Source organism: Lemur catta, chromosome 8 (assembly GCF_020740605.2).
Source record: "Lemur catta isolate mLemCat1 chromosome 8, mLemCat1.pri, whole genome shotgun sequence".
Classification (NCBI taxonomy): Eukaryota; Metazoa; Chordata; class Mammalia; order Primates; family Lemuridae; genus Lemur; species Lemur catta.
The window spans coordinates 83,303,864-83,316,171 of NC_059135.1; the positions used below are offsets into that span (position 1 = coordinate 83,303,864).

Genomic DNA, 12,308 nt, shown 5'->3' on the forward strand with positions numbered 1-12,308 from the left:
GAGCTGCCACAGAGCTCCACAGGCAACACTGTGCCTTTCCGCCGATTCCACTGGGATGGACTTAAGGAATATCCGGCGGGTTAAGCAAAGATGACAGGAGCTTATTCCAGCTTAAGCGTCCCATTTGCTCTTCCTCTCTGGCGGCCCTGGACGTTGAGTAACAACTGTGAGTCAAAGAACCTGAGCAGATTGAAACTTTGATTCCAACTCTCTAGAAATCAACAACCATTCCTGCAGGCGGAGCATTTTATGGTATCGGTATTAGTTCGCAGCCTGCTATGAATACAGAAAATAAAAAGACACACACGGATGGGGTGACATCAGCATGACAACCCCCCATGATCAGCATGAGAAGTAGGCACAACCCCCTACTTGCCCCAAAACACACAGACATGGGAAAAAAAATAAAAAGAAAAAACTATCTCTTCAAATATCTATTATCGGCACTAAAGGAAAATGATTTTGTAGACTTCTCATTAAAAATGGAGCCTATCTAGCAGGCAAAGTTGGAAAATGGAAACCTTCCCTGTTATTATTATGTGATATCAAAAACATGTCAGTATTTTCTGACATTAGCATGTTATCTAAATTAATTTAAGGACAGAAAAGACTGTCTTCAAGAAATAGTCATGGTTGTCAGTTTCAAAATGTCTTCTTGCATGGAAATGTTTAGGAACTTAGGTGCTATGATTGAAGAGGATACTGTATCGGCAAAGGGAGGGAATCCGTGAAGTCCTATCAGGTAAGCAGTCAGCTACTGTGATACCATATGGGAAGACTGCATCATATTTCTCCTTAGAACAACGTCCGTGGGCAAGGTTGCTTTCCTAAAATATGTCTTAAAGGGACAAGGATACCATAGAAGTGTATGTCTATGTATCAAGAAGAATTTTTCAAAAGTGCATCACATCTATATGTAGAGTTTGTCTATAGGCATTTTTTAGGCTAGTTCTCTTTCATAAATCTCTAATTATAACTCTCTAGGAGTGTCTCAAAGATAAAGCAATAAATGATAAAACCTGATCCAATTTAAATTCCTCTGCAAGGCATTCCAGCTTCACCTGACAAGTGCAAACCTGCCCAGCACTGTCTGCCTTGTCTGGCTGTCAGCAACGCGATGGAAGGGTGTGAGGGCTGTGTGCACTGCCTGATCTTCTGATGTACTCTGAGTAGCTGATGGCCACAGACCTTCGATGAGTCCTGATTGAAGAGTTTCTAAGTATAAAAGTCATGTGAAGACAATTTCCATAATAACTAATTTCTTCTACTGGATAATAAAACATTTCCTACTATCCCGTTCCTTTCTACTATTTTTTTGTACGTTAACAAAGGGAAAATACCGAAGTAATAACACGATAACTGGGAAATACTAATGAAGAGAAAAAAGGAATTATCTCCAACTTTCCACATTGTATTTTGCTGTTTTTTGCTTATTATCCCCCCAGTCCTTCACTTTTCTTCATGTGTGTGTGTGTGTGTGTGTGTGTGTGTGTGTATACATATATATATATATTTTTTTTAAAGTATGAGATATCTAGGATAGTATAAATGTCCTAGATTTCTGCTAGTGGGTTCAATGGATTTGAGAGTAGGGAATTCAAGCGTGACGATAAACATCCCCACTTACATCCAGAATTTTGCAATGCTTAATGCACTTGCCTGTGTACCCCAGCCTCCGTGGAATCCTAAACTACATTTAGTCTGCGCCAGTCAATGACTCTGGAGGAACCCACGGTAGGATCATGGAACAGGAACCGAGAATGAGGAGATCTCAGACCTCACACTCACAAGTCAGTGGAAATAACAAGAAGATTACTTATCATCATCACAACACACTTGGACTCCTTGTAGGCACAGAATCATTTCCCTAGAGTGAAAACTCTACTTCCTAATTCCTCCCAAGAGGGATTACAGGCAGGTGGTCCTGACAGGTTTCAGCAAGACCTTAAACACCAAAATTCTCTCTGCTCCTGGGAAGCGTTCATAAAATAGCAAACTCCCAGACCTGAATAACAATCATGGAAGCTTACCTTCTCTCCTGTCTGTGACTACTTGTTTGGGTGCGGGGGGAGCTTTTAGCCTCAGTGTGGTCTCTATAAAACAGAGGCTAATTCTCATCAATCCAAACATGCCCCAAAACTCTATGGGAGGCTGTGGGGATGCTACCACCTTCAGGTAAGAGGTTCTACTGCCTCCACCCTTTCCTTGGGCCCCATAGGCTGAGCCTCACTTTGAAAAATTGTTGTCAGGGGCAAAACATTCCCTTCCCCTGTTCTGGTGCTCTTAAGTGTTTCTTGGCAAAACCTCCCTCCCTCCCACAACTCTGACAATTGTGGTCTCCTTTTCCCGCTTCTTTGATGGAGAAGAACTGGCGCTAGGATGCATCCGACACCCAACTCCTGATCTCCAACATCAGCTCAATGATTTGCTCTCAAGGGTAATGGTTCACACTCCCTAGGGTGGTACACAGGGCTGGACTTGCACCTTGGTCCAAACTTCTTTAGGCCCACGGAGGAAATGAACTAAGGAAGCCTAGTGTCTGGAAGCACATTGAAATGAGACAGGAAACCTTGTCCTGGTGCAGGCTTGGCCACTACTAAACCACTGTGGGAGTTTACACAGGTTGCTTTACTTCTTTACACTTTTGGCATTTTATGAGGTGTCATATCCTTTATTGAGCCTAACCGCTGATGCAAAGCTGGGTGGTATATTGGTTTCCTAGGGCTGCCAAAACAAAGTGCCACAAACTGGGCACTTTAGAATCTTATTGCCTCACAGCTGTGTAGGCTGGGATCCTGAAATCAAGGTGTCACCAGGGCCATGCTCCCTGTGAAGGCTTCAGGGAAGGATCAGTTCCAGGCCTCTCTCCTAACTTCTGATGGTGGCTGGCGATCCTTGGTGTTCCTCTGCTTGTAGGAGCATTTCTGCCAATGTCTGCCGCCATCTTCCCATGGACTTCTCCTTTTGTCTTCTGTGACTCAGTGTCCTCACACAGCACTCTCCTCTCTGGGCATGTCTCTGTGTTCAAACTCCCCCTTTCTTACAAGGACATCAGTCACTGGACTAGGGCCTACCCTCATCTAGTGTGACCTCATCTTCACTCAACTTACATCTGCAATGACCCTATTTCCAAATAATGTTACATTCACAGGTACCAGCGTTAGGATTTGAGTGCATGTTGTCTAATGAGGGATGGACCAGGGTGTATTTGCAAGAGTTGACTTATACCATAGAGGAATAGGGGCCAATGAGGAGAAAGTCTGGCATAAAAGCAATTCGGGGCAAATGGAAGAGCAGAATGTTGTGAGTTTCCCAGCTGAGTTCCATGGGCCAGTTCTGAGTTATATGGAAAAGGAAGACTGAACAAAAAGTTAAAGGAGCAGTTTTTCACATGAGTTTTGTAAAACTTTGGGCTTACTGGACAAAAAGTGCAACACGGAATTAGGAAAAAGAGCATTCTCTGAATCACTGTAGAGAACCTTTAGCTCAGAACAAAGAGGACAAAGCATTTAATAAATATCCATGTCATAAACATCTACTAAGTCTTGCCTCAGAACTTGCTTCTACTTTCTTGTAGTACCCACACTTCCGCCAGTCGGAGCAGGTGGTTCAGGGAGGAGCACATGACACTAAACAGCCAGTAAGATTCAATTCCAGGACTCTTCTTGGAACTACTGGGGAAGACATTTCTGTCTACTTTATTTATTGCCTTAAATAGAACCTAATGCAGAGAAAAGCAGGATCAAGAGCTAGAGAGCTAGAAAATTGGAAAGGGAAAGAAAGAATGAGAGAAAGAGACTGACATCTGTTGGCCTTCATACTTTTGGACATGGTGCTATCTTCCCTTCTGTTTTACTGTATGTCATCTATGACCAAAAGTATCCCAAGTAATATGAGGCCACATTGGTCTGGTGTGGGCGCCACAGCTTTGAAGGCAGATGAAGGCAGCACTTCATGCAGCGAAGCTGTGGCAGCCTGGGCAGCAACAGCCACAGCCACAGTGACTGGAGGATCCTCCACCCAACCTCATGTGATTTTCCAGACAGCGACATAAACAGGAGTGGCACAGGTCGAACATAAGAGGACCGGTTCTAAGGACATGTGGGTCACCCTGAGGGTCTCATAGGCAAGTACAACCGACTTCCAAGGTCTGATTATACATGTATGGGTCACAAGACTGTGGGTACTGGTTTTAATGGGAACTTATTTGTGTCCATAAACTGAAGAGGCCCGGGGGACGTTCTGGTTACACTGCATAAGAGAATTGCACGGGTGCCACTCCCTCCCCCCCGGTCCCCACTGAGATCCAGATTTCTGATTTAGTAAAACAGTGAAAGTTAGCTTCTTCCTGCCTCAGACTCAACACACATCTTCCTTTCTACCTTAGAACAAGAGTCAGCATAAAAGCCCAGGGACATGGGCGTGTGGCCTCATGTGTGTATATGAGCACTCCAGGGATCACTGAAATGTGGGTTTTCAAATGGATGTGGCATTAAGCTGTGAGCAGAGTGCTGGGCATGGCAGCATGGTAGCACTGAGTGCTTGGCCATGTGTTCTTTCTCTGCATGCAGTAACTAGGATTATTGCTTGGCAAATACAACCTAACTTCCAGAATATCCCTGAGTTTCATTTCTCTTGGTAAAGAAAATATTTCTTTTTAGCTCTGCTCTTTAAGGGAACATAAAACATCAATAGAAACTAAAGGTTCAATGAAAGAGAAGGCAAGATGTCACTGCAAATAAACTTTTGAAGATGAAAATGTGCATTTTCATCGCAAACCAAAGAAAACAAGGCCACAGAGGCCTACAAAATTAAACAGGAATAATAAGGCTGAAGATTTTTCTTTAGACCTGCTGAGGACAACATCAAAAAGTAAACAATATACATAATGCCCCTTATAAAAATCAAAAACATAACATCAGATGTTAAATGTGGAAATCTACAAATAAATAGATACGCAAAACAGTTGCTTTCTGATGTAATTATAGAAATCAGGTCTAATTTCCACAGTATAACCATTAGGTATAAAAGCACTAAGTCATGCCAAGTAGCGTAATAGTCACTTCATTAGCTACGAGCCTAACTGAAAGGCTAATCAAGGTCGAATCCTGTGCTCCACAGGAATGTCCCCAGTCGCCTCCCTAACAAGTGAATACTGTCAGGCTTGAGCTGCTTATCTAAATTTCACAAACAAATATTGTCTTAAGGAGGCTTAATCAGCGACTTAGCAACCAGAATAAATGTTTGTACACTGGAAGTGAACGAAGCACACACACACAGGGCACTCACCTTTTCTCCCCTGAGGATCGCGGCAGTTTTCGTGGACGCACGGGCCCCACGCTGACCAGGACGATACTATGCAGTCGGTGGAGCAAGGGACATTGCAGAGTTGAGAGGCTGAAGGGGCAGGTCCCACACACAGTGTCTTTTCCACAGGTCTAGAGACTGGAGGACAAAGAGAAAGTGGCCCATGTCATCCTTAGCATTGTTTCTATCTTTATTTGCACGTCTTCTTTGCCCACACCAGCTTTACGGTTAAAAAGAGTGTATGCAAACGAAATATCAGTGCTCCCCACTGTGCATCCCTTGGCTCCAAGTTATTAGTATTTTGGGTGAGGAAAAGCAAAGAAGACAGAGGCAAAGGGCAGGTACTTGAAATTCCTGCTTCGCAGAGTATTCCCTGGGAATCCAAGAACTGGAAATATCAGAGATACAAATTATCTAGAATTATGACTTTTTTTAAAAAAAAAAAATTAAATGGCTTTGCGAAGTTTCAAGATGAGTCTATCTCGACTATATAAATGACTAGGTCACTGTGAAAAAATCAGAATGGAACCCCTGAGGTGGAGCATTTAACATAAGCAATCTACTGCGGCGGCTCCCTGGAGGGGCGGAGCTGGCGGAGACACAGAAGAAAAATGGTTCTTAGAGTGACGAGAAAATTCAGGATCTGTGACCGCAGAGCTGGCCCCCTGGAAATCAGTCTCATTAGGGACGCCGTCCAGAGGCCCAAGGCTCCTCCTGGGGATGACAAAACTAGCAGCTCCCAACCCTTCCTGGTGTGCACCTGCCCTCAGAGTGGGGCCGGAGCGGGGTCACTTCGGGAGGCAGCAAGTGTCTCCTGTCAGTGGCATGCACCAACTGTCCTCCGTGTGCACACCCATTCTGGGCACCACGAGATGACACAGACGAAGGAGAAGACAAAATCCTGAGCTTGTGGAGATTTCAACATAATAGGCGTTAGGACAGCAATATCTGAAAACGGCACACTCAATGAACAGCCAAATGCATAGCTAATTCCCCTTGCACAGAGTGACCCCATATTCAGAAGGCTTTGGAGCAATCCAGAGTTTTTGAGCAAATGGTTAAAGCCTAGAAGATATTATCTTAGGAGATAATTCTCGGGGACTAGCTTGTACTATTGCCTAAATATTTCCAAAGTATCATTTCCATCCACTTGAGCAGATTAGGAATGCCTCCATGGTGGAGACTTGTGTGAGAGGAGGTGAATCATACCATCCACTTTGCTTCCCTTGACGTATGTGTAAGGGTCAAATCTGGTAAAGGTGATAGTCACCCGCAGCTCTGACCAGCAGAACTTTGAATACAAACCAAAACAACAGCAAAATCAAAAAATGCTGTCATGACAAAGTCGTAACCCATGGGGGAAAAAGTGATTCTAATGAACAATAATGTTTTGTTTGCAATTAATTCTCTTCCAATTTACCAAAAGGATTTGACCTGTCTTAAAATAGGCAAGGGCAAAGCAAGATTGCCAATGTAAATGTTTAATTTTGCAAGCCATGCAGAGGGGGACAGAGAAAGGAAGAGAAGACAGATATTAGGGGAAAGCAAAGGGGTTGCCCAGGGAGGCTGAGGAGAGGTTGTGATAACAAAGATTGTGCTAGAAATGACAAGAGTGGCATTAGGAGCCGGAGTGACCAGAACTGGGGATGTGCATATGAACTGATGAACCGTCTGTAAAAAAGGACCTGAGCGATGGTGAAGGGTTTATGATCCTCTCCCCAGGAGTAAAGAAAACAACGCGCACAAGGCAGCCATTCCTTGAGCAAACCATGCATCCACTGCAAACCTCTGTGCATGCATCTAAATCAGGCACTCTTGAGAGGTGTCTGGTTACAAGGAGCTCTCAGTCTAGAAGGGTAAGTCAAGTAGGGTATTAACAGAGTTGATGGAAAGAGATGTGTCAGAGCTTCATATAGGTAGAAAGCTGCATAACTGGTTTGGGTCTGGTCCCATACAGGTCAGCATATGTTCTCACAAACTCTAACCTTAGTTCCAGAAACAAAACCTTCGTAATGATGGAAAAGGAAGTGTGATATGTAAGCGGGTTAATCTAGTTATTTAATAAATATTTATAATCCATGCCGGGCATAGGCTATAACCGTCTTACAAACATTAATATATTTAACATGTATAACTTCCCTTTTAGATATATGTTTTTGTTATCTCTAGTTTTAAAAGGAGGAAACTGAGGCACAGAAATGTTCGCTTGTATACCCACATCCCCAGCTAGTGAGCAGTGGGGCTGGGATTTGGATCCAGGCTGTCTGGCTCCAGAGTCTTTCCTCTTAACTACAGCCCTGTCTGGTCTCGTTACTGGTCATCCAACCTACATTAAGTGCCTAGCATGTGCAGGACATTTCTCTGGGTGGCCTCAGACCCACACAGTTCTCCCCCTTTACTTTCTTGTAGTTCTCAAGAATAACTATAGAATGAGCTGGAAATGCTACATCCTGAGATAAAATGGAAGCTGGTCAAAAGAGCCCAGGTGCCGTTCCAGCCCCCCCAAACAAGATGCCCTTCAACACTTTAGCCAAGCATGTCGCATTTCCCTCAAGGTATAAAACTCAGAGTGGGCCACTTTCCAGGGTTCCTCATCTGTGGTGTAAGGGGGGCATGCACAGTGGAGACCCCACCTGCCCTGGGCAGCTTTCTGTGTCTTGGTGGGACCAGCTCACAATGTATCCCAGGCTTCTGTTGTCCCTTGGGGCCTATCTGTAAGTAATAAATCTGCTCCATATAACTTGCCGTTCTGTCCCACTGGATCCAGAGAAGTCGGTAATAGGTGCACAGGAACCCTGCTTCACACCATGTGTTAACACCGTGCTAGGTGCCGAAGCCAACACCTAGCAAGTAAACAACAGCAAGTAAAACACACAAGGTTTCTGCCCTCAGGGAGTCCATACTCCTGTGCAGGTTGATACTAATCACAGACCCGTTCATGAGCCTGAACAAGACTAGAAACCTGCACTGCTGTCCCTTTTCCCTGGCCATGACAGTCTCCCTCCAACATCACACAGACTTCAGCGCCTGACGACCAATGCTCGGAAGATATCCCAAACCTCTCAGCCCCAAGACACGGCAGACAGCTGCTGGCACAACCTCCTTGCTTGATGTTGTGCCTTGCAGTTAAAACTACCTGATCCACCAGAGCAACTCCCAGGCACACAGCGGGCTCTCACTAAAGCTCACTTGAAGCCCCCAGCATGCCTGTGCAGAAAAGGCTTCCAGGTGGCAGTGCAGCTGCAAAGAGACTTGGGAACATGTCCTGAAGCTGCATCCGTCAAGGACACTGTTTCGACAGAGGTATTATGCTTATTTGGCCTATTTTGGGAGGGCTGTTGAAGATTATTAGGGTTGTGGGGTTAAGTCCCTCGTGGTCCCCTTTGATAAATACTTAACTGTCGATTAGTTGACTGTTGAACAACAGAACTAATGGTACTCCTCAGATTGGAAAGTAGGAAGGACATGGTTTGTGGGAAAAGAGCAGGGAGGGACTTCTCTGGGGACTACTAAGTGACATATTGGCAACCCAGGGGTAGGAGAGAGACCATTTGTCAGAGCAGTCACGTCTCTTCTGCACCTGCTGCTTTGATGGACAGTGAATCTTAATCCATATCAATAAATTCTTCCTGTCCCTGGTGACACGTCTAAGACGCTTCATTTAGGCACCGAATCGATGTGCTTGAGTCAACCTATCCCTATCACAGACCCTCTGCTCCCACCCCAGGCTAAATTTGCTCTAGAAATAAATCATGAGTAAGTCACAAAGCACTTACCAGCTTCAGACCACTTAGAGAGTCACCTTCCTGAGTAGAGTGAACACAGGATTATTTCTACACCTATTGACTGTTAGAGCTAGAGGGAGCTTTAGAGCTAATTTAGCTTATTTCATCAAGTTTGCTGAAAAATCAAGCTCTGAAGACTTCAGGTGGTTCGTTCAGCTAGTCCAGAGCAGAACAAGAGCTGAGCCTGTCCCGAGTGGCCAGGTCACCTCCACCTGTCCTTCCTGGTCCTGCTTCCATGGAACGAAAGCATCAGACAGGACAGATGAGGTAATTTGTACCAAGGATATTTTGTTCATGAATCACAGTGACCAGAACTGGAGGCAGCCAGGGACAGGACAGATCCAAAGTACCCATAAATCCTGCAGCCTCTTTAAATAAATTTAACCCTTTAAACCCTTCATACCTTTGAACAAAAAAATCTTTCCCTTCCTTCCCTGCTAGTGCAAAACTCCAATCCCTTCCTCAGACTTTCCCCACCAAGAAAGTAGTGAGATCAAAAGTTGCTACACTTCAAATGACTATTTATTTTTTTTGTTTGTGGCTATTTGTCGGGAAATAAAATTATCTCAGGAAGTGGGTGGTGTGAAGGATTCCCTGGGTCACTTGGAGTTGGACGTTATATGCAGTCTACTCTTTAATAAACCTTCATTTCTCCTCGGCCAAACTCTACCCATGACAAATAGTAAGAATTGCTGCTTTTCTGTTCACCTGCATTCCTTCCTCTGAAACTACTGCCTGAAACGACTTTATTTCTATGAATTCACTCTGTCTTCCCTAATGCAGTGAGTCCCTGCTCTAATCAGCACGTCCGGTCAGTGCAGGTCTGTACTTGTCCCACTGTCTCCAGATGCCTCTTAGACCATGTCACCTTGGAGCCTTCTGCCACTCCTGCATTGACCAACTGCCTGACTAGATAAGCAATTAGCCAAGGTCTTAGAGGCTATTCAGATTTTCTAGGCAACAATGTTAGTCCCCATAGAGACTTCTCATGGCCACAGTGTTAAAAAGTCAAAATAACATACAATTTGGACAAATGTGGATCACAGTATAGCAGCATCTTTCTAAATGCTAACAAATATTGCAGTATTATAAATGATTGTATATATGCAATAGTCATTAATTGGATATTTTGGTGGCTGACCTGGAATTTTTCATTTCCAATATGAAATTATTAAATTGACCTGCCTTACAAGAAATGTTAAAGTCTGCTAGTAACGATTGCAAAGTTGCCTTAAATAATGAATTACCCCATGAACAGAATGTTAATTAACAAGAGGAACAATATGCAGGGTGAGTTGTATGCTTAATGCTTAAAAAAAAAGCTGTTCTTAATTCTTGAAATGAACAAAGTTCATGATTTTCCTTAATGACAAGGTGATTTCAGATGAGCATACAAATTCAGTAAAAACGAATTGTAATTAAGAAGAAAAATGCCTGCTGCGATCATCAGCATGTGACTGCCATTGTGAAGAAAAATGAGTACCTTCAAATTTTATTCTTTGAAATTAAATCCAGCTCTAATCCAAACGAATTTGAATTAACCCCCAAATAAGTTAAGTTACCAAAGATTCAGTACGAGTGTATCATTCCCCACGTCTACTAATGACCATTTTGTAAAGTCTAAATTTCAATGCATTTTAACTCTTAAAAAAATAAATTAAAATGAAATTGCATAATAATAATTAATTATAATTAAAAACCATGTATCCCTCTATAGTTTATAAACAAAGAGTTATATTTGCTTCAAGTAAAAAAGACCTACTACGGGAGTCATTGGCACTTTCTTATTTTTTAGTATATCTATCATCGGATGAAAAATCAAGTCAGTCTTTCAAAATTCTTTAAGTGTTTGAGGTAATTCTGCCATGGTACAATGGAGGTCACCTTTCCTTTAGGACAGGAGGAAGTATCTTGAAGATGGTAGAGGAATTACAGATATTGATTTTGTCCTCAGCATTTTCAAGGAGGTAAAGGTGAAAAGAAAATGAAGATAATGCTACTTCCTGCCCCCCCTCCCAACTGGATTATTTTGCCTGCCTTCTACCTTATGGGTACCTAAGTAACCCTAGCAATAAAACATTTTCCCTGGGTTTTTAAATAAGATATTTAATTTCCAGTATAACATCATCTTCCACAAAAATGATAAAGAAGTTATATTCATTTCAATTTTCCAAATCAAATGTAGGCACTATAAACCCCCAAGGAAATTCTGACTCAAGAACTCAGGACTTCCTCATCCCATGGGCTCACCTAGAAACAACTACACTAGCAACATGAATTGTTCAAATTTAATTCAAAACTAATGAAAGAGCCTACTTATGTAAAAATTCTGCTTTCTGTATGATTTTTGAGAAACAGTATTGCCTCTGACATATTCATTTAGAGAGTACACTGACTTGGCAGAAACTCAATCCACCTACTGCTAAAATAAATAGGTCTCTTCCACAGACTGAAGGAGTCAAATGGTTGAGGGACAAAGATAAATACTATTACAATTTAGCCATAAAGCTATTTTCCTTTAAGAAGCTTCATGCATTACTTCTGTTGCCTTTTGCCATTGGGATTTGCAAATTAACTCATCATTCTTTTAACTTAGTGGCTAGAATAAAATCTGTCTTCTGGCACTTATAGGCAGCTTAAAGAATTAAATCACATCTCATCCAGTTATACCTAATAAAGCTTAATTTTAGCCATATTGTGACTCTCTTGGCAAAGTACCATGCAATACAATTTGGCAGGAGGATGCGTGTGTACGTACGGCAGATTTAATATCTAAAAATAATTCCTGCAATTAGAAATAATTATGTGAAATTTGGCCACATATCAAAAAGTTTTCCAAATTTCATTCATTTCATATAGCCAATTAGAAAATGAATACCAACTAGTGATTTTCCTAATGATACAGACTAACAACACTATAGACAAAAATGGAAAAATCATCTTCAGAAGAAAAATGATAGCAAAATAAGTGAAGTATGCATAAAATTTTAGAAAGCAATCAGAATCGATACTAACACTCACATAATTATGGAAAAAGTACAGTAGACTTCAGCCCTATATTCAGCTGTTTCTATTGTCATATGTTCTCTCCTTTGTTTCTTTTCAGAATTTTTTTTTTTTCTGATTGTTTCTTAGACTTTTAGCTCAGGGCTGAAAGGGGGGTATGGAGGAGATGGAATGAACAGCTGTTCTAAGTGGCATCTTTTACCCTTCGCA

General features: G+C 42.4%; 1 protein-coding gene across 1 annotated transcript in view; it reads right to left on the bottom strand.

Moving 5' to 3' along the window:
- THSD7B (thrombospondin type 1 domain containing 7B) overlaps window positions 1–12,308 on the bottom strand; it is a 718,374-nt gene that overhangs the window by 471,655 nt on the left and 234,411 nt on the right. Inside the window, exon 5 of the mRNA XM_045559264.1 lies at window positions 5,290–5,445. Within this exon, the coding sequence (XP_045415220.1) occupies window positions 5,290–5,445 (156 nt within the window). The remainder of the gene's footprint in view (window positions 1–5,289; window positions 5,446–12,308) is intronic.